Consider the following 23,303-nt stretch of genomic DNA (forward strand, 5'->3'; position numbering starts at 1 on the left):
AGCACAAGCCTTATGAGGAGCAGCTGAGGGAACTGGGGTTGTTCAGTGTGGAGAAGAGGAGGCTGAGGGAGACCTTACTGCTCTCTACAATTACCTGAAAGGAGGTTGCAGAGAGGTGGGTGTTGGCCTCTTCTCCCAAGTGACGAGTGACAGGACAAGACGAAATGGCCTCATGTTGCGCCAGGGGAGATTCAGACTTGATATTAGGAAAAAGTTCTTTACTGAGAGAGTGGTAACACACTTGAACAGGCTGCCCAGGGAGGTGGTGGCGTCACCCTCCCTGGAGGTATTCAAGGAGCGTGTGGACGTGGCATTGTGGGACGTGGCTTGATGGGCATGGTGGTGTGTGGTGTGGGTTTTTTTGGTTTGTGTGGTGTAGTGGTTTGCTTTTTTTTTTAAATGGTTGGACTTGATGATTTTACAGGATTTTTCCAACCTTAGTAATTCTGTGATTGATACATTCTTTGCACTATCTTTTCTAGCTTCCAGTACTTCCAGGTTTTATTACCATTGAACCTCTGCTCCAAGATTAGCTTTTTTGAAAGAGCTTTCTGAATTTGTAAAGTAATGCATGTAGCTATGTATTTTATAGTAAACAACATTGTCTCAAGTATATACTATTTCTGCTTGCATTAAGTCACAACTGTGTGCAAGGTGAAAAACTTTCTTTCTAGGTAGTTGCAAAGGCAAATATAGTTGTCATTACTTCAGGAGCAGAACTGCTTTTGTAAGGAATTTTTTTTTTTGTTTTTATGCTCTAGGTTACACAAGAGGCAGGAGAATTCATGATCACTTTCCCATACGGATACCATGCAGGATTTAACCATGGTTTTAACTGTGCTGAGTCAACAAACTTTGCCACCATCCGATGGATTGATTATGGAAAAGCAGCAAAGTTGGTAAGTCATATTGCAGAAAATTGATGCGTAAGGAAATCTTTCATGTGGTTATTTCTTTGTGAGAATCTATGGAAGCTGACGAGAAAAGAACTGTTAGGTCAGGTAGTACCTTACACTGCCATTGAAATTTTATTTTTAGTTGTTCGTTTTATAGTAAGTATTATACTTCCAGCAGTGTGTATTCCTCTCAGTAGTGAGTTTTGTTTGCAGCTTAATGTATATATTCTTGTTCAAAACCAGTTCTCTTTATGGATATTTTTAAGTTGAAGCTACACATACTGAAGTTAGTCTATGTGAAGACAACTGTCTGCTGCTCCTAAACCTCCTCTAAGCTCTACTGTTTATGAAAGCAATTTATTTAAACTAGGAATTTTGATACCTGGAAAGAAACATAAATAACTAAACTTTAAACAAAGTTTAAAGAAACAAGTTCAACTTTTCTCATCTTTAATATCATCAGATACCTTGTAGTACAAGATAATGAAGAAACTGTGAACACAGAGTAGATATTTTCAGGTTTTAATGATGTCTGTTTTATGGAAGATATTTTAGGCTGAATTTTGTTATGTAGCATACATTTTTTTTGCTTCTTTTCATGTACAGCATGTGAGTAAATTACCAAACCCAAGAAAGTGTGCAATTTGTTCAGCAGAAGTTTGTTACTGTTTTTCAGTAATCTGTGATTTTTCTCACAATTATGGCTTTGGTTGGTATGCCTCCCAAAATGTTTAAGTCAGAGGCATTTTCTGCATTGACATGTTCATTATTGAGAAAACCCTTTTCGACAGTGATTTGCTTAATATATTAGCTAATAAGATGACATGGAAAAAAGGGCAAAATCAGACGTGCAGGTTTAACAGTTATGTAATGATAGTGAACTCATTAAACACTTGGGATTGGAAGACTATCATGAGAAAGTTCTCAAAACAGTTGAAATTTATGATTCTAGGCACCATTGATTGCTATTGTTAATGAGATTTAATATGCTTCAAAGGGAAAAAGTTTGTAAGTATTTTTTTCCATGTGCTCTGTATGCGTACACTAACAGTAGTGAAAGTACTGAAAACATCAGTACGCATCTAACACATTCAGGATGGTCTTTACCTTTAATGGGAAAGTTGTGTTTTTAATAGCCAACAGATAAGGTGTTGACTGTGAAGTTAATTAGAAAAAATTATGTATTTGATAGTTTGGAATTTCTGTAGATAGTACAATGAAACAAAATTGAGAGGAACAGGGGTGTGGACACACATGAGTTAATTGTGGCAGGTAAAACTGTCCTGGATTTTAAAAGGTATGAATGTGCTCTAAAATTGATTCAGCTGCACTTCAAGAATGGCAAACTTTTTTTTCAGATGTAGCAAAGCTGAGGTAGTGATACCTGCAGCTACATCCCTTTCAACGTACAGGCTTCATATTTCTTATGTTTTAAAAAAATGGTCTACCATTTAGTGTGCAGCTGCCCCAGTACAAACTATTAAATGTCTTATGCCTCCAGCGTGCCTCTCACTTATTGTATTATACCGTAAACTTAATGTCACATTAAAATTCAGTGGAGTGAGAAGATAATTTTTTAAAGCTAATGAAATTTTATTCCTTTACACCAGTCCAAAATTGCTTCTGAAATTCTGAATTTTTAGCTATGAAGTTCTGACATATACACTCTAAATACAGTTTTATTTAGTCAAAATTCTCTAGCATATGGATAAAACTTTCATCTTAGGACACTGAATTCTGTGCTCTGTGGTTATTGCACATAGGAGCAGTATTGTACATATATAGTGTACGAAATTAAAGTAGTTTTGTGGTGTCTGCAGTTGAATTTACATGTCTGAAAGTTTTAAAGTGGCAACTGAAGCAATAATGACTAGTCTGCCTGTCTTACAGACATCTTAGATACCATTGCCAAATGTGAACTCCGGTTTCTTTGGCAAACGGTCAGAGTGCTTAATATTACTTGCTTATTTTTTATTACATATTACCACAAGGATAAGATTTAAAGTTTATTTTTCTTCTTTTTTTAAATGAAAAAGAACGTGCTAGGAAGTGCTAATAGTAGGATTTTTAGTATTTTTTAAATGGAAATGTGTAAGAGAAGAACTAATGGAAAGGTGGTGAAATGATACTTCAGAATACTTACTTATATTTGTTTATGCCTTACAAATAGGATAAAGAAGTCAAACAGAAAAAGTATTATAACTGATTACCTCTTCTTAAATTGTAATTATATGACACTTTGAAAATACACACAAGTTACGGAGTTACTGTAAATAGTGTACTCTGTTTCTTGATTATGGTGTTTCTCTAGAAAATCATGAGGAATAGCTATGATAAGTTTTATCACAACCTCAGGAAATTTCCTGAAAGTATTAATTAAAAAGGTAAGAAGGTAAGAAGTTTTTGTGCCCAAAGAATACTGATATTTTAGTAAGTTTTATTTGCAGCTCTGGTAATTTCATTTAAAAGAAAGAAAACGCACCATACAGCCTTGCATTCCTATTTGTCAATCTTCAGAGTACCGATGTTTTGTTTGACTTATCTTTTCTTTCTGTATGTGGTATGTACAAGAATTTTAACTGAAAAAAATATTTTGGATCCCCTAGTTCCCCTGTATTGTACTGCAGAAATTGCCTTCGTCAGCAAAATGCAGCAATATCTAGGTCAGTTTGTTTCTGTATTCTCCTTAGAGAATATTGAATACTGATGACTGATTATTTGTCTTCCTACAGGAACACTTTTATTGTTACAGAATAGTTTCTAATTGCTTACAGCTGGATTTCTGTCTTAGAAAAAGAAAAAATCCTGAAGTACAGTCAATATTCATTCTTCATTAGTTTCGGAAAAAAAAAAATCAGGCAAAGATTTCTGTTAAAGTTGTAGTAAGTATTTAGGCTGTGTGGCGATACTGCTTTCCTGCATGAAATGTGATGGTGTTAAAGATTCCGTGAAATCGATTGCAAATGTTAAATCAGAGATTATTTAGACCCTCAGTATTGGAAACTTTGGTTAAGCAGAGACTATGGATGCAAATTCCAAAGATTATTTTCTGTCTTTAAAAATGCTAAACTTGTGATCTTGTTTTCACGATGTGTACCCTACCTACCTGTTGTAGTTGAACCCTGGTAGCAGGCATGCTTGTTTTCTAGAGTTTGTGTAAGACTTCCACTCTGGGGGTGATGTATGAAAAGTAATACCAGGTGGCACCTCCAATGTGCTCTTTGCTACAACTCGGCTGCTGCTTTGAGCTGAGTTGTCACTTTTGGACAGAATTAAGTTGGACAGATTTAAGCAGAAGTAAAAAGTAGATTAAAAAAAAAAAAAAAGAAATGGGGAAATAACAGATATACTGAAAGTCCCCCAACTCCAGGGGAGAAACAATGTAGTTTTTGCTGTCTTTTTCCACTGGCAAGAACACACAGGAAGAGAAATAGGAGATACTGGTGAAAGGAACAAACCAGTCATGCTCTCCTGAATATGCTTGGCAAATGGGTGTGGTGCAGAGGGATGTTGGTGAAATGCTGACGTATGGTAATGGCGGGACTTAGAGAATCAAAGGTAGATAGTGCTCAGCTGACAGGTACTTTAGTTGTGTTTGTATATTCTGTGAGGATGAGAGACACTCTAAGCTTTAGATATCCTATAACTTTCATTTGTTGAATGCTATTTATTTTTGAAAAAAAATAAATGGTACAAGATAGGGGCAGATAGGATATTTCATCAGGCTTCTGTGAAGTTTATAATTTTCCTAATGGAGCTACATTTATTTGAGTAGGCTGAAAATGTGTAGCTTCATGAAGTACATTGTGAATTTCCTTACTCCAGTGCATTTTGTTACTGTTGGTAAAGCAGATGAGCCAGTGGCAATTAGCTTGTATGTTTTGTAGGTATCTACTTTGATTTGTGCTGAGTAGGTAACTTGTGTGCTGATCGAGGGGTGATGTTCAGTTATTAGAATTGGTGAGTAGAAATATTTACACATAATTTTTTTATGTCTAATAAAATAAAAATTCTTCTGAAGCAATTGGATAAAAGACACTTCTCAGTCTGAGAAAAATCTTCTATACCTAATGTTTTATTAGCTGCAGGGCAGGACACCCTCTGCCCCCACTCCCAGATCTGTGGATCATCGATGTTCATTAATTTTATATTTTTGTCTGTTGTAATTGTTATCTCTAATGAATGTCAATGTTGGCCTCATACAAGGATAATATTGCAAGACCTCTCACAGGTGCCAAAACTGGGGTTCTCAGTCAAGGTTTTCTCCTGTCCAAATTTTAGCTCTGGTGGATAGTATCAGTGAACTTTACATACTCTAATTTGATACTGAGAACCAGAAACAGATTTCAGTTTTTAATAAGATCCTGTGCTTTTGTGTACAGGCAATTTTCTTTTTCTTTCTTGGAATTCCTTTTTTCCCCTGCTGCTGTTCTGTAAATGTTTGAAAAACTTAAATTTTGGCAAATCAGTTCCTAATTACAGGGAATCCCCTAGAAAGCGCATCCTTTGACCTTGTGTTGAGCTTCTGGACTGCATGGTCCCACCTAAGCTTGATAGGAGAAAGTAGCTCATAGAACAGAGAATTGGATTGAGATGGAGGTCCTCTGTAGGAAATGTCCAGGAGATTGGTGGTGTGAGCAGACTCAGTCGGGGTGCTCTAATTCTTTATGCAGTGTGATTATTTTAGTTTCTTTCCTTCCATTTTCCTCTTGTTTCCTCCATTCCTCTGTCTGTTGCTTTTCCAAATCCTCATGTGAGGGTCTCTCACAGCTCTCCATCACCCCTTGCCCAAATCAATACCCATACTTTCAAAAGCTTTCAGAGAAAGCACTGGCTTTTTCAAATACTGCTCTTGTTGCTCACTGTGTCTGTTTTGTGGCACTGCTTGGTGACTTTCACTCAGTATAAATGTATGTAAATTTTACTGCCTTCTATCAGGGGTAGAGTCACACTAGGTGAGTTTACTAGTCATTATAATGATTCTATTGTATTGCAGCTCCTTTTAAGACGTGATTTGTTTTCAGATGTTGGTGCTGGAAAGCTTTTTGTTGTTTAGCTGATATGTAGAACCTGAGGAGAGAAGTCTACCAATCTTTTCTACTTGAAACTCAGGCTACTTAAGTATTATTGCTCTCTTTCATAAAATTAAGTCAGTAATTACTCATGCATTCTTCAGTGGTAGCTGCTTAGCAACATGTTTTCTGTGGATAGGTTAGATCAAAGTGCTGGCCTGCAGGTCATATTTTTCCCTTTGGTGGGATGAAGTGCAGTTGTTTTGATGTTAGGTTTGATGGATTTGTTTGCCACTGCATTCATTAGCTTCACATCAAAAAACTGACAGGCTGTTAAATGAAACTTTGGCTTAGATTTTCAGCTTGACTGTTTGAGACCTTTGTGAAGGTATTTTGTTTTTGTGCTTCAGCAGCCTTAAGCAGTTATGATTGTTTCAAAGGGAAGAAAAGTTATTTAGTATCCTGATTTGTTTGGGTAGAAGAGACTCATTGTCTTGAGGATAGCCGTGTCCGGATTATGTTATCCAAACAGTATATTTATTATGAAATACATATTGAGAGACAATACGTATGACTTAAATAATTTTATCAGAGAAGAAATTATACTTACCACACAAAAGCACTTTTCTACCTCTTGTAATTTATTGAGGTAATAATTTTTTCAGTGAGCATTATGTTTAGGTTGCTTTTGTACAATAAAATATTAGTTGCCTGTTTAAAAACAAAAATAACAATTTTACTCAGCTGTACCTTTTTTTTTTTTGTGGGTGAATGATTTAAAGGCCTAGGCTTGAAAAGTATTTTGCTACTCCTACAGCAGTGTTTTAGTACTGAATGTCAGAAATAGCTATGTGCATAAACTCATGAGTGATTCTTACATCAGCTTATTTTATTAGTTTGAATTAGGTACTGCTGTCAAGGAAACTTTTTTTTTTTTCTTTTAAAATGCTGCATGTTGATATATTTGATACCAGTCTGCAATGATATCAGCATCATTCAAAATGTACAAATTAATGTTTTCACATGCTGGAAATCATAATTAGCCACGTTGATTTATCTGCTAATGAAATCTTACAAGGATTCAGGAACCAGACATGCTTTCCATTTCTGGTCTTGATGTTAGTACACCACTTCACAGCAAATCCTGTGCATTTTGCAGTTTGACATTTCACTTCATAATCATAGTGCCACTCTCAGCTTTATAGTTGTCATGGAATGTTCTCTTTTGTTTTTTCTTTATTTGTTTTATCTTGTTCTGTTCCTTATCGTTTATTTTTGCCCATCTTGCTACCATCATCTACTGCCCCTGTTTGATTCTTAGATCACAAACTCAGCATTTCCTAAGAACAGCAGCTATTAAAATTTCCCACTCTAAAATCTGTTTCTGTAATGGGGAGATTGTCTGTCTCCCAGTGGGCAGTAACTTGCACACTTCTAGATTTCTAGTACTGTGACACCTTGAATTTAGAATTGTAATGGTTTTAGGAGTAGAAAGGAAGAGTAATAATCACAATATTTTTGTCTGTAAATGCAAAAGAGAGATATGTTCTACTGTTTTGCAGTAGAACATTTTGATAGAGCAACTGATTGTAAGTTCATAGTCTGAAACTTCATATGACTGTGTTTTTATGTTTTCACAGTCTGTGCTACGCCATGTGCAAGTACTGTTGTTATCTGTGTGCAGTGTATTCTGTGATTCTGAAGTTCAGTGTGGATTCTCATGAAATTTTTCCATCTGTGCCTAGGCTAACTTTTTTTGTGTGATGCTATAGTACGTGTGGCTAAGGTTATGCATGCATGTTTCTGGCATAGGGCTCTCATGCAAGCTGTACTGTGCTATCAAATAAAAATCAAACCAACACTACTATCAGATTATTTTTTTAAGTGCAGTTTTGAATGAGTAAGGAGAGGAGAATTCCTTAAAATATGATTTTAAATGTTGCAGTACATTGTGGCAGCTCTGAGTGAGTAGAAATTATGGAATCTAATTTTTCTTCAATTTTTTTTTCTAAGTGACATTTTAGAATTTCTATTTATCAAAGCAATAAATGTACCATTGGCATACTTGGTGGATGTTAAGAAGTTTGTTTTTTATAGCATCTTTCACCAAACGAGGTGAATTTTTTCACAGAAAAAGTCAATAATTTACAATAAACTTGGCTTTTCAGAATATCATATATATGAAATTTTGAGTAAATCCGTACAGTTTGTCTTTTCTTACTTTTCATCAGGATGCAGATTATAACTATCCTTGATTTACTGAGGAAAAACTATTGTCACTAGATACCTTTCTGTCCATATATTAATGTCACAGCCTGTAAAGAGAGATTACTTTCATTCCAGGTTTTTCAAGAAAGAAGAATTTCAACTAAGAAATTATTTTCATAAATTTGAGGTTCACAAAACAGACTCTCTGGGCTTGAATCAGCTGTTGAAACACAGGTGTCCAACACCGTTTGAGACAGCTTAAGATATCTTGCCTTGCTTTGTCTAGCCAGAAGAGCACAATCTCTATGAATCCAGTGTAATATTTATAGCTCAGGCAGATGTCACAGATACCAGGAAGTGGTTTGGGTATTAGTGCATGCCCAGGCAATTGAAGTGAGCCATCTGTCACTGTATTCTCTTATTTATACCATTTGCATAAGTAAAACTCATCCTAAAAATTAATTGTATTCTCCTAATCTAAGAGGAAATAAATTCTCTAGCCTTGCTTGAATGATTTTGTATTTTGACCCTGGGAGGCGACCTGTCCCAATAGGCAAAAAGATGACAAGTATTAGGATTCAGTTCCCTTAACACCACCGTCCCCCAACCTTTCTTCTCATAAATGAAACCCTCCAGTCGTCATCGTCGTCATCATCATCATCATCATCATTTATTATTTATATTATATTTAATATTATATTAGTATTATTATTTTGCAACTGTTTTGTCTCTGAGTTTGAACCATTGGAAAGTTCATGTATTCACAGTTGTAGCAGGTAATTCCAGTGCTAGGTATTGCTGATGAGCAATGTCCTCCAGGTAGACTAGTGCTATAAGAGTGAGGTATGCTTCTGTTTCATGGATTTCATATTAAATTGCTGTCACCAGAAGGAAGTATGGTCTCAGGATACTAGAAACCATTTTGTTCATGTTCTTGTGTGCAGTTTCTGTTGGTCTCTGACATTGTCTGGTACTGAGATGTTCTAGTTTTTCACAGAATCACGAAGGTTGGAAAAGACCTGTAAGATCATCAAGGCCAACCATCAACCCAACACCACCATGCCCACTAAACCATGTCCCACAATGCGACGTCCACACGTTTCTTGAACACCTCCAGTAATGGTGACTCTACCACCTCCCTGGGCAGCCTGTTCAAGTGTTTCATCACTCTCTCAGTAAAGAAGTTTTTCCTAATATCCAGCCGAAACCTCCCCTGGTGCAACTTGAGGCCATTTCCTCTTGTCCTGTCATTAGTCACTTGGGAGAAGACACCAACATCCACCTCTGCAACCCCCTTTCAGGTAATTGTAGAGAGAGAGATAAGGTCTCCCCTGAGCCTCCTCTTCCCCAGACTGAACAACCCCAGTTCCCTCAGCTGCTTCTCATAAGGCTCGAGCTCCAGACCCCTCATCATCTTTGTTGCCATTCTCTGGACACGCTCCAGCACCTCAATGTCCTTCTTGGAGTGAGGGGCCCAAAACTGAACACAGTATTTGAGGTGCAGCCTCACCAGCGCCGAGTACAGGGGCATGATCACCTCCCTACTCCTGCTGGCCCCACTGTTTCTGGTATGGGCCAGGATGCCGTTGGCCTTCTTGGCCACCTGGGCACACTGCTGACTCATACCAGCACCCCCAGGTCTTTTTCTGCCGGGCAGCTTTCCAACCACTCATCCCCAAGCCTGTAGCGTTGCATGGGGTTGTTGGGACCCAAGTGCAGGACCCGGCCGTTGGCCTTGTTCAACTGCATACAATTGGCCTTGGCCCATCAATCCAGCCTGTCCAGATCCCTCTGCAGAGCCTTCCGACCCTTGAGCAGATCAACACTTCCTCCCAACTTGGTGTTGTCTTCAAACTTACTGAGGGCGCACTCATTCCCCCCATCCAGATCATCGATAAATATGTTAAACAAGACCGGTCCCAAAACTGAGCCCTGGGGGACACCACTTGTGAGAGGCAGCCAACTGGATTTGAATCCATTGACCACGACTCTTTGGGCTTGGACATCCAGCCATTTTTTACCCAGCAAAGAGTGCACCTGTCTAAACCACGAGTCGCCAGCTTCTCCAGGAGAATACTGTGGGAGACAGTGTCAAAGGCTTTACTGAAGTCCAGGTAGACAACGTCAACAGCCTTTCCCTCATCCACTAGTTGGGTCACCTGGTCATAGAAGGAGATCAGGTTGGTCAAGCAGGACCTGCCCTTTCATGAACCTGTGCTGGCTGCCCTTGATCCCTTGGTTGTCCTGCAACAAGGGATTTGTTTGTTTGTTTTGATTTGTTTTTTTTTTTCCTTTTTTCCTTTTTCTTCTGTTCTGTATGTAGAGATAAAGCTTTCTATGAAGACGATTTTCACTTAGTTAACCTATGTATCTTCTACTGGGACCTTCTACAGGATTCACCTCTACTGGAGGTGAATCACTCCTGCAGTTGATACTAGACTCAGTAGTTTGTCTCAGGCCAAACATACTGTGGAGATACGCACGTAGTTGCAATTTTCTCTCTGTTTTTCTGAGTCTGTGCAATGTTATGTAAAAATGAAGAAGAAAGGTTGAATAGCAGTATTGTAGACTTGAAACACACATGGCTTATTGACTTCCATCATCTGAAAGAACATACTGTAAATATAAATACACAATTCAAAATCTTTGACTTAGTTTGAGCAGTAGAGAAGGCTTGTATGAATGAAGAAGAATAAATGATATACACACATCCTGAGGTAACTACACCAGGGCAAATAAAGTATAGGTGTTACTTTTAGTGCAAATGAGCTTATGTAGCCTAGCAGATATGTCAAACAGGAGCTGAACATGGGAAGATGCTTCAGCTGCACATTTAGTGTCCCCACTGTGCTTGCTACTTGAGTGAGTAGGACTTGTTTGTATGCTACTGGTTAAGAAGTCTTAAGGTTTAAAATTTGTGAAAAGGATCTTTAGTGAACTGTATAACTTGTACTGGTTTGACTTTGGATGAAACCCACAGTAAAACATACTGCTGTGCTTTACAAAGAGGAGGTTATTGAAGATTATTATTGTCTTGAAATATTTTTCTGAGATGTTTTATAGCAAAAAAAGTTGAATTAAGACCTTGGTGCTAGTGTGGTTGTATTCAGCTTTTAAGGTTTGTCTTTCTGCTTGAAGCATTAACCACTTTCAAATTGCTGGGAGAAAAGGTAGAATCAATTACTTGGAAGGTGTCATCTTTCTCCAAGGATATATATAGTCACCTCTTAACTCAGTTACAATATTAACACCAAAGAAAAAGATGTATTAATGTTTTAGAGAAAGTGTACTTCTGTAGGGTTCATTACAACACCTAGCACACATTCTTAGAGTGAAATAAGTTACTTCATTATTTTGTAAGGTTATAACCAATCTAACCAAATAACTTAAGTCTCTATTTGTTCTCTGTGTGTAATATGGTCTTACATATTCAGCAACCTCATCAGAGAAATTACTAACTTTTAGATCTTAACAACAAAATCACATGATCTCATCTGTCCCATGTGACATCCCACACACTTTGGATTCTGTGGGAGAATTTTTCAGCCGCAATTTCTGTAGCAAATATAAATCTATGTATCTATGGATTGCTCTAGGGAGCTAGAACAGTGTCTGCTTCTGGAGGACATTCTAGTTTGAAATATCTGGCAAACATCTGAATGAAAAATTAAGAATTATTTTATCTTGCTGTCATTGTGCTTATGTCTGGATTTTCTAACCTATTCCAATTAAGTTGTTTTAGTTACTTCTTCTGAATACCTTAATACAGGACAGTAAATGCTGTTTTGGTGGCTTTTTCAAACTATGTTGAGAACAGTCACAGTATGTAGGAAAGACACAGAGGTCTGAGTATTTTGATGCATTAGTATGAGTGCTGTGGGGATAAATCTGTGATAGATGAGGAGAAATTTAGTTCAGATAGTGCAATTTTGTTTTGTTTCTTTTTCATGTCTTTTTTTAAATTTCTGCTTCCAATGGATTAAGAGAGACTGGAAAAACTTACTCAAAAAGGGGAAAGATACCATGAAGAAATGCCCCCAAATCCCCTTCTCTGTGTTCTCCCTTTTTTATGTAGATGACAGGGTGTTGATATACTTGGCTTAGTGTATCAGTCATTAATTTCTTAATCAGGATAAAAGAATCTATTTTATGTCTAAGATTGGACAATATTTTAGAAAAGAATCCAGATAGGTGGCATTTAGTATGTCTGTGGAACGTCTTTGAAACAGACTGCAAGCTAATTCCTTGGCAAATGTGTTTGAAGTTAAAAATAATTATATTACTTTATTGTAAATCAGGTGACTTGTTCGTTTGTGTGTCCTGTAGGTGTATGTATGAATGAAAATCTGAACTAAGCAATTTTAATGGAGTTTTAATGCTGGAATTAAAATTATGATGTAATAAGAAACAATGTCCTAGCTGATGCTGTTGATGTTCTGTAAACATCATTGGATAGCTATCAGAGTGGGTAGTGGGACTAGGGAGTCTAGACAGAACACATTTTGGCAAAAGTCCTCACAGATAATTCTGATTAAATAAAATTGAAAATTTTTATATGATTGCCAAAAGTGGAAACCTTAAAAAAGAAAAGAGGGAAAGTTTTCATACTTCAATTTCTTTTTTTGATGTGGCTTCATGTTGTGCCGAAGTTTTGCTGAAGAAATATCATGTATTTAGAAGCTGTAGAGTGCTGCCTTAGCCAGTTTAATTAAGCGAGTCTTATATCTGTTCTTGCTTCATCTCCAGTTCCCTGTAAGGTGTGACTATAGTTGCAAAGGGATGGTAAGAAAAGGATGAAGAAATGATGTGCTAGAGCTTGCTGGCTGTAAGACGAAGAGTGTTTTCAGTCAGTCAAGTGGACAAAAGAACAAGGGGTGGCTCTCAGGGTTACTGTATTTTATACAAGTTTCACGCTGGGTAGAAAAAAGAGACTGTTGTTTGCTTCAGCGAGGCAAAGTCTAACCATTACTAGAAAATCCTCAAGAAAGACAGTGAAACAAACACAGTTACCTGACTTGAAGTCTGCATATCATAGAACTACCTATTATATCTGTGATTATTAAGCAAGTTACTTGGAGGTGGTGGAATTATTAAAATGCATTTGTCATGAAAGAAACTGTTAAAGAAATAGTAACAGCATTATGACAAATGTCAGACTTTGGAAAAAATCTCCAGTGATTCTAATAATAAATGATTGGTTACATTTTTAGCAGTTGTGACATCAGCATGACAATAAACAGTAACGAACTAAAAAGTGTAAGTGTTGAAATGGGATGGCCTGCATGGAATATAGCTGCAAATAACAAAAAGATTAAAACCATCATGTGCTAGAGTTTGCAGGGAGTAAGAGGAAGAGCATTTTCTTTTTGCTTCATGTGATACAGGCATTTACAGTCTGAGTTACCTTTGGTGCAACACTGGTTTAACTGAAAGCTGCCATGTTCGTGTCATTTCCTGAAAAAATGACACAGGATTTTATTTTTAAGTTTTTATTCTAACTCAAGTTAAATTGTGGTTTTGGCTAAATTTCGGATTTTGGGATAGGGGGTATACCCTCCACTTAAGAAAGAGCAGCTGCTAATAATGGTAAGACAATATTAAGCTACTTGGTATGACTTAATCTATAAAATAGCAACTATCTTAAACTCAGTTTCAGACATTCCTCTACCCAAAACAGAGGCAGAGTGTTTGTGGAAAAGATGCATAAGGACCTGTGAAATGAGAGAGAAGGAACAGTGAAGAAAAACCGGACATAGGTTGCTGAGGCACTGAAAATGTGGTCCTGAGAAAAGTGAGAGCTTTAAGGGCCTGAGGGAGATAAAAATAGTATTTCTGTGCTTGCCATTCCAATCCTCTTTTGATATTTGATTACTGTTGGCTGTAGGGGATGAATATTTTTTTACCTGCGTGCAAACAGGTTAGTATCAAAAAAGTACCTGCCTGCATGATGAATTTCATCTCCTACAAGGAGTGGTCTCAAGTGTTGTTTAATACTCTGAACAAAAAGAAGTACGGTGTTAAAAGTGAGATAGTTTAATTGGTGCAAAATTAGAAGTATTTTGTTGGAAAAAATATGGTAAAAGAACAAGACTTCTAAGTTTTAGACTGGTCTTCAGTACAATAACAATAATGTACAATTGGACATTTTTTTAGTGCAGAAGTACAATGAGAATTTGGGATAGCCGTGCCTTTAAAGTGTGCCTGTGTTGGTTTTGGTCCAGAGCTGGAGATGAAAATTCTTGAGGTCTTCTCTAAAGCTGTAGCAAGCATGTTTAAAATAAAGTTTTCATTGTGTTTGGTAAGAAAGGTGGAACTAATTTGTCAATCAAGCTCCCCTGTGTTGTTAGTGAAGGTCTATATTCTGCATAGTTAAATACAATGTAATTGCTGGTGCCTTAATAAAGCAGTATTGGATATAGGTCCTTGTATAGTTTTATTGCTATTCATAACTACTTGGTCCCTACAGGTCTACATCCTCTAATTCTTATTAAACTATTAATCTGCATATAGCTAGCCCCACTGAACAGAGTGTTTCCAAGTTTGACTTCAGGATCTGACACTTTTGTAGTGCAGGCTGAAAAAACATATCAGTGGTGTATCTCAGAGAAGTCAGTTGTTGGATGAATTTGTATGATTCTGCACTTCTGCTCCCTGATTAGGCTGAAGTAGCTGCTCTACTCAATGAATTGCTTGGAAATTCTTACTGCTTTTTAGAAGAATGCGCTGCTGGCAATGTAGCTTTAAAATGTGTATGGGCTCAGAGAATGTGTGCAATTTGTATGCATCTCTGATTGGAAATAGATCAAGTTCTCTTTGATTCATTTGCTAATCTCTGATTTGTTGACTTTCTGTGTTTGGTATAGCCTAACCCTGTTCGCTTTCAAGAGAGCTGGTGCAATCACACAAAAAAAGTAATTGTCAAATCCAGTCCATTTAATCTTTTTTTATATGTTTATTTAAGATTTTTGTTGCTCTAGAGCTGTTCCTCTTTCTCCTTCACATGCTGCCTTCCCAAATTGTAATCTCCAGTTTTAGGAAACTGGGGGACAGTTCTGTTACCGTTACTTGTACAAAGTGTTCTTGACATTGTGGAAGTTGTTCTCTTGCTTTGGGCAAAGCAGGTAATGGTGAATTCTGGACAAGCCAGTTAGTTTTCCGACTGAATTGTATACAATCCTGCAGGTTTGATATTTGCAGCTAGGGGTTAGGCACTCTGAGCACAAGTATGCTTACAGGGCTTTTCTTCCCCTAATGCTCTTTGAAGTAGCTGTTAAAAATTGTTTGTGGTTTACTTGTCACTATTTAACATTTATAAATTGCTTCAAGAGCATTCTAATTGAATTTTTCTTTCTGTTCAAAATCATTGCTTTATTCTTAATTGTTATCAAGCAGTTCTCTATCATCTGTTTAAAAAAATGGAAACGCCATATGTTAGTGTAAAAATGTTTCATGCACATATAGGTAGAATAGTCAGTCATCAGCAGCTCCTTGATTGAGTAGTGATAGTGTTTTGAAAACAGGACAGTTTCATAGTTTTTCTGTTTGTGATCTCTAAATCTCAGCATCTTGTAAAAGAGAGCATTGGTGTCTTTTTAGGAAATTATTGCATATTTGGATTTTTTTTTTCCTGCTCTGCTTACAAAGTGATAAGAAAGAGTCAGCATTAATCAATAAATCTGAATAAAGAGGTGCTGTACAATCTGTAACATAGAGGATTTCAGTAAAGCATTTTCACTTACAATAATTGCAATATTAGCAGCAGAACAGGTAGAAGGTTTGCTTTGCCATATTTCTGCCCTTTCCCTCACATATTTTGTTTTGATTCCAACAAAAACAGGGTCTGTAAGAAAAAAAAGGTGGAGGCTCATTAATAAAATTTATCAGTTTCTGATGGCCAAATCACTGAAAGGAATAATCTAAGAAAAGTTTTCTAATCTTTACCACTGTGCACTATAGATCATTGGCCTCTGAAATATAGCACTACACCGGGTGTTGCAGGAGGGAAGCAGATCTGCAAACTTTTAACCAGTTAGCCCATTGGCAGTGTGGCACATACATATATATATATATTTTTTTTTTTTTTTTTAATATATATATATATAAAAAAAATAAAATAATCTCAGTATTTATGTCTTAAGCTTAGAAACATATCAGAAACTCCCTGAGGCACACATTTCAGGCATAATAGTTTTTTTTTTTTAAACTATTGGTAGATGTTAGAACCTGGGGGGCATTTATTGTTTTATGTTTGCTTACCATCTTAGAATGACATTCCATACATTCTTCAAATTTTGTAGATCTGTTCTTAAATCTTCACTTTTTCTTTATTATTATGGGGTCTTCTGCCTGGAAAAGAGTAGTATCTTCCATGGTCCTCTTGTGGCTGTGGCCGAAACATCCCAGCAGTACTTCAGAACGGCTTTCCCTTCTTCCCTTTCGTGGTGTTGACAAACTTGTTTGTTAGTTGCTTGATCTTGCGGACCTAGTCTGTCAGACTTCTTAAAAGAAGCTGTCCCTTGATATTATAAGCGTTGTAATTATTGAATCTGATATTCAAAATTATGAGGTCTTTGATTTAGTTGGGATGCAATTAGAATTTATTCAGAGGGGTTTTTTTAGATGAAGAAAACTTTAAAAGGATGTCATGCTCTTGAATTTCATGTCTTTTTGTGGGGTACAATATGGAAATAAATACCAGAAAAACTGTTGCAGCATTTTTGACCTGGATAAATTAAATGCTAACTTCATAATGCAAGAATGCTGTATCTATTTATTTAATTTTTTTTAAAGCTACTTTGCATAAGTGTATTTTGACAAGCTTCTACAGCTAACAAACATTTTTATTTTTGACTTTTGGAAGGTGCTGAGCATGTTCAGGTCTTATTGACAGCTAGCATAATTCAGCATCTCTAAAACCCAAGCAATTTTAGTGTTAATAATGACTACCAATGAGTCTCCTTCATCTTTCTGGCTCTGCAACTTTTATGAGAAATGCTACATATATTTTTGTGGGCAGATTCATGTTTTCTGTGAGACAGCTATTCTGCCATATACTCACCAAGTGCTTGTCTTGCAAGAGGAGAGAGGTGATAACTTCAATAGAATCATTTAGTTGCTTTGCGTAACATGGGTCACCATAAATCAAATGGGCAATGATAGTTTAGTGCATTTGTACAAAATAAGCCTGGAGAGTGCAGTGGATTTTTATTCCTCTGGCTTTGTTGCTATATTCCAACATGTGACAGAATCAGCATTTTGTTTCATAAAAATTATGTATCTAGCACATAATGGCTAATTTAGAATAATGCAGAATTTTATTGGCTGCTGTGCTGCTTATAAAATTGTTGTGAAACAGTTTGAATTGGAAAAGCTTTGAATCCAAAGAGAATAAATTTAATGTGAATGCCTTTAATTAAATTTTGCTTAATTCCAATAATGTAATTTGTATTGATTATGCTGCTGCAGTTCATTTGGATTTTTATTTTTAATTAAAATTCAGTAATCTTGTTTTACCTTCCAGAGCTATTAATAAAATGACTGTGAAGAAAATGCATGCTAATTAAATTAACACTTATATACATTTATTAAACCAAAATCAGGCCATAATTTAACTTTTTTTTTTCCTATATGAAGTTATGTTATACATAGTAATATTTCTTACAAGGGCAACAATCCAATTTTATTTGGATTATTTTTTTTTTTTCCTGAGCAAATCCATGCTCATATAGTGCTAAAATGATGTAGGTGCTTCTTTTGCTTTAACTACCTGGTAGGCTGCCAGCACTACCTTCTGAAGCTGTTGGGATGATTACTAAAATGCAGCATAATCCTGTTATTTTCTTCTGCATCCTGTAACTTACTCTGTGGCTTCTCCCTGTTAGCTGGTATCTGTGCAGTATTGAAACATAGTCTCAAACTTGGCTGACCTCTTAATAATTCTCTGGCAGGGAAGTTGCCAGCTGATAGTACTGCATATGCTGAAAACAATCCAGAATGAAAGACTTGCTGTATTAGCTGAAACTATGGGTGTTGTGTTAAGGCTTACTGCTATTACTTGATTTTTTCACCCCCGTCTTTTTTGTTAGTATTGTTACCAGTTTGAAAAGAGCATTTAAGATTATTTTGAGCCAAGACAGATGATGTACATGCATTTATTTATAAGTGTGCAGTGATAAACATGCGATTTATTTCTGCATCTGTGCATGTGAAGGAGGAGTCATGTAAAGTGAAGGTTGCTGGAAATGTTGAAGGGCAGAGAAACTGAGCAGAAAGCAGGGCTGTGGAGCTAATTGCTTGGCAAATGACTGTACCTTAACACTGGACTGGAAAGCTGAAGATGCTGAACCAGTTGAGTTCACAGAGGTCTTTGCAAATATTTGTGCAAGACAGAAACCTTTCTAAATTGTAGCCTCAGACACCAGGTTTTGAACTTTAAATAACACTTATTTTACCTAATATAGTCAGAAAGATTGAACTATTGTTGACTCACTAATTAAAGTCTCTTTTTCTTAGAAATAGTTACTTCAGGTGCTGGTAACATAGTGGTACTATGTTAATTCTGTCATACATTCTGTCATAAGGGGAGACTTTATCGCTCTCCACAACTACCTGAAAGGAGATTGTAGTGAGGTGGGTGTTGATCTCTTCTCCCAAGTAACAAGCGATAGGACAAGAGGAAACAGCCTCAAACAGTGCCAGGGGAGGTTTGGATTTGATATTGGGAAAAATTTCTTCACCAAAAGGGTTGTCAAGCATTGGAACAGGTTGCCCAGGCAAGTGGTTGAGTCACCATCCCTGCAGGTATTTAAAAGATGTGTGGATGAAGTGCTTAGGGATATAGTTTAGTGGTGGACTTGGCAGTGTTAGGTTAGCACTGGACTTGATATCTTAAAGGTCTTCTCCAACATAAAGAATTATATGATTCTATACCAGAACAGCAGCTTAAAAATGCTGGGCTAATCACATATCAGTGTTATAGCTGGAACCAAATTATATGGGATGTTGACAAACTAGATGGAAATCTGTAGCAGTTTGTGTCCTGACGTGAATGCTTTCTGGGGTCTCTCATGTCTGGTTGTTGTATCTCTTCCGAGTTTGTTTGTGATTGGATGACTGATAGGTTTTATTGTTGTTCGTGATAAAATCGTAGCAGCAAACAACTCTGTGAATTGTCCTATCATTTCTTTCTGCAGTTATGACAATTCCTGGCTGTATGCATAGGTTGCAAAGGTGGTTGACAGTAAAAGAATCTTCCTTTCCAAATTTTTTCTTCAGTGCCTTTGTACGTGGGCACACATTTGTGTGTTTGCCTAGGGTGTAGTTATAAGGTTATGCTTGCCTTTCAAGCTTATATATGATTAAGCATTTTCAAAATAATTACAATAATGTTGTATAAAAGCATTGTCAAGCAGCATACTTGATTATTTGCCTGGTTTATTCATCTCTTACTTCCAGAAGATAATGCACAGTGGGTCTCCCTTTCATTGGTGTAAACTAATAATTGTACTTGTTTTTCTCTTTCTTGAGTGTCCTACTAACGAAGATAATACAGCATGAAATGAAGTACAAAAAGCTGTGTTTAATGTATTCTCTAGATACACTATAAAAAATTTGCAAGTATTAATAAAGCTACTTTTTATTGAACATTAATGAATTTGGATTTTTTGCATGAACTATCTGCAAATGTTCATGTTAAAAAGATAATGCGAATTCTGTGATTTGCTTTGCTTTATTCTCTTCATTTGTGGAATTTATAAATGAATTAGTTGGTTACTTAAAATTATTTTAAAACTATTTTGCATTGCTCTCTGTGTTCTGTTTTGTCTCCAGTTGCAAATACTTGAAAATACATGAATATATGGTAGAAAACTGGAAAGAATAATCAGATGATCAGGTTTGACTGCTTTGATACTGTGATTCTTCAGAAATAAGATAGAAGAATTGATATATTGATAATATGACTTTTGAAAGAAAGTTAGAATTGATATAGTTGTTCTCTCAAAACTAGTTGTAAATGAGAATGCTGACAATTAGCCAATTAAGATTTTTTTAAATACTTGATTTTTGCACTGTTTTAATTTTATCTTTAATAAGATTAGTTGTTGACTTTTTGCATTGATGTTGGTTCATAGATATCATAGCTGAATAAAGCAAGTGTGCAGAGGTCTGGCAGATGGACTGTGTTTGCTTCAGTAAATCCAAAAAGGGAAGGCTTCGACTTAGGCAAAGGGGATTCATGTCATATTTGTTACCTTAGTCTTTTGATAACTGTAGTGACCAGAAAGATAAATGCAAATCTTTTCATGTAATTTCCATCATTGTTTGGCCATGTCTATAAAAACTACTAGTGATAAACTCTGTTCTTTGCAGAGTCTGAAAGACTCTGATAAATAGCTTTTCAGAAGAAAGAATATAAAGTCAGGTGGCACACAGAAGTGTTGTTTCTTGAGGGCTTCCCTAGTGTGTAAAGCTTACAGAATTTCTTGAAATTTTAAATACAGTGAAATGAGGAAAAACTGCATTTTTAGAGAAGACTCCCCTTTTTTTTCCTTTCTTTTTTTTGTCTTTTTTTTTTCCCCCCTATTTTTTCTTTTTTCCTTTTCTTATTTTTTTTTTTTTTTAAAATAAGTCTTCTATTTGTTACAGTAGGACTGCTCAGGATTTTGTTGCTGACTTTTAGAAACTACTGGTTTGTTATGATAGCAAAACTGATAGGCAAAAACTAAATACAAGTTTTTTGCAAGACCTGAATGTATCATTTATAGTTACAACAGGTGAGAATAAAAATTGTTTTAATGGTATTCTTGTATTTACTCTTAGAGGGAATATGCCTTTATAAAGTGCAGTTTTGTGGATAGTTTAGCAGTTCAGAACTTCCTGGACCAAGAAATCACTTCGATTCATCAGAATTTTTTATGGACCGCATGTGGTTTGGTGAATACCAGAAGGTGTTGCAGCAGCGTCAGTCAGTATGATGATAAACAAGCTCCAGTGTACTGCAGCTGTGTTGTGCCTATTGAAATATGTAGACTGGCTGTCTAGCAATTCCTTTACCTCCGAAGAACCATTATTTGAATTAGTAGATCTCTTACTTAAAATGATGTTTGCCTTTCAGTATAAATTATTTTTAATTTTTTTTTTAAGATAATGATCACGTAGGGGTCACCCATACAATAAAGGCACATAGTTTAACAGATCCTTTTAGCAGTACGTGGCATCCTGGTTGAATTTGTGGTCATAGTTACTCTGTCACCCTGTCACTCATATATTGCTTGCTTTCATTTAGACTGATTTTCAGGGCAAACTTTGTGATAATCTGTACTGTTGCTCCATGCCTGTTAGTGAAAAAATATTTTTCATTCTGTTGTTTGCTCTTCATTATTCCCATTTAGCATCTTTGACTTTTTTTTCTGCTTTCCTAATAGCTCAGAAAAGAAACTGTTTTACTTTATATATGCCCTTTACAGTACTTGTGAAATTGACTTTCAGTATTGTTTAATCACTGAAATAACTACTCAGCAGCACTACTTCACTGCAATATAAAAAATGTGCACGCAACTTTTTAATGAGTGATAATACTGAACAGCATTCAGAGACTTTCTATAAGGCAAATTCTAAACATAATCTGCATTCTTTTTTTCAATTCTGAAAATACATTTTTTTTTGTCCTATGTAGGTGAGCATTGGTAGACCTCCTGTCTTCCATCCTTGAGCTCTTAAGTTTTTGTGCAGAGTTTGTTTTCTAAACATTCAAGCTCTTCAAGTATTTTTCTGGCAGACTTAGGTTTTTAGCACTATGAATGGGTCTAGATACCAGAAAAGATTCATGACTTCCTGGCCACTCTTAATTCTTACTTCATTTACTGGAAAAACAAGTACAGAAAAATCCTAGTTCCAAGTTCAGGAAATAACCTAGTCTAAAATTTCATAGTATCATATATTTCATTAAGGTTACCATCCAAGAAGTAATTTTCAAAGTGGGTCGTTTGCAATAACGAAGACAAGTGAAATGGTAATTCTAATACGCCATGGGTGAAATTAGCACATCTGGCCAACAGCCTCAATGCAAGTTCAAAGATGGGAGAAGTTCAGTAAGCAATTGCTTTATTTGATCTTAGAGGATTTTTAGTTTGTCATGCCATCTTTGGCCTTCTTGTGTATTTTCTCAGAAGGGCTTTAAAATAGAGATTATTTCCATTACTACTTCCTTTGCACCTCCTTTGGGCTAGGACTTCTTCTGTAATCATGTCAATTATCTGATCATCATTTCAATTTAAGAGAATAATCTATGGTTTTAAGGCTTCTGTTTCTAAAACCACCATGATAGTCTTTCCCTTCAGTTGTTTTCCCCCTGAATACATCCTGACCTTTTAGGTCCCTACACTGAGCACTGCAGACTAAGAACGTCAGGCCTGCTTTTCATGACAACCATAAAACCTTAAATTATTCACAGCTGTCCAGAAGCCACCCTTATAAACATTCATTTTTCTACCTGGGAGCAATTGTTTCGTTTTCATATGAATATCTCAACACCTCCTAAAGTCCCATCTAAGGAGATGGGGATTTATGTGTGGTTGTTGAAACTATTTTTGCTTTGGAAACTAGAAAATGCTATATTATTCTAGGAAATCTCTTCTATTTCTTGGATGTAGGCAAGATGAGTGTATGTAGTGCTGCTTTAGTGCAGCTTGACATGGTTTACGTGTGTGGTTTCAGTGTCCTTCCCCGGAAGAGTTAGAATATTACTTACAGGAACATCGACTTCGTGAGGCTTGAAGACCCCACATGATGAGGAAGATGGAAAACTTCCATCTTCTAGGAAGTTCCATCTTCATGTCCTTTATGAATCCTGGAACTCTTTATAGAAGAGGATGGCAGCACCTCTGTTGTCAGATGGTCACAAGCTACCTTTACATGGTCAAGTGTTTTTTTCTGGTGAAATATGTGAATGAAAATGGCTTCAGTCTTTCACTTGGACCTCAATCTTGCTAGGTATGCATGGAGAATATTCTTAGTACACCTCTCCTGAGGATGATGATACCTGTTTTGGAAGTCCTAGTTTGGCTTGGATATTGAGTTGTTTACCCTACCCAAGACAGAAATGACTGCATAACCAGTAAAACTGTAGGCAACCTGGAAACTCCACGGGCAAAAATACAGATATCTGGGGGCTTAAGGCATGTGTCTG

The 23,303-nt window shown here is 36.3% G+C and overlaps 1 protein-coding gene across 1 annotated transcript in view; it reads left to right on the plus strand.

The window, feature by feature from the left end:
• Nucleotides 1-23,303, plus strand: part of KDM4C (lysine demethylase 4C) — a 256,596-nt gene that overhangs the window by 42,721 nt on the left and 190,572 nt on the right. The window contains exon 5 of the mRNA XM_059834281.1: nucleotides 762-899. Within this exon, the coding sequence (XP_059690264.1) occupies nucleotides 762-899 (138 nt within the window). The remainder of the gene's footprint in view (nucleotides 1-761; nucleotides 900-23,303) is intronic.

The sequence above is a fragment of the Gavia stellata genome, chromosome Z (assembly GCF_030936135.1).
Source record: "Gavia stellata isolate bGavSte3 chromosome Z, bGavSte3.hap2, whole genome shotgun sequence".
Classification (NCBI taxonomy): domain Eukaryota; kingdom Metazoa; phylum Chordata; class Aves; order Gaviiformes; family Gaviidae; genus Gavia; species Gavia stellata.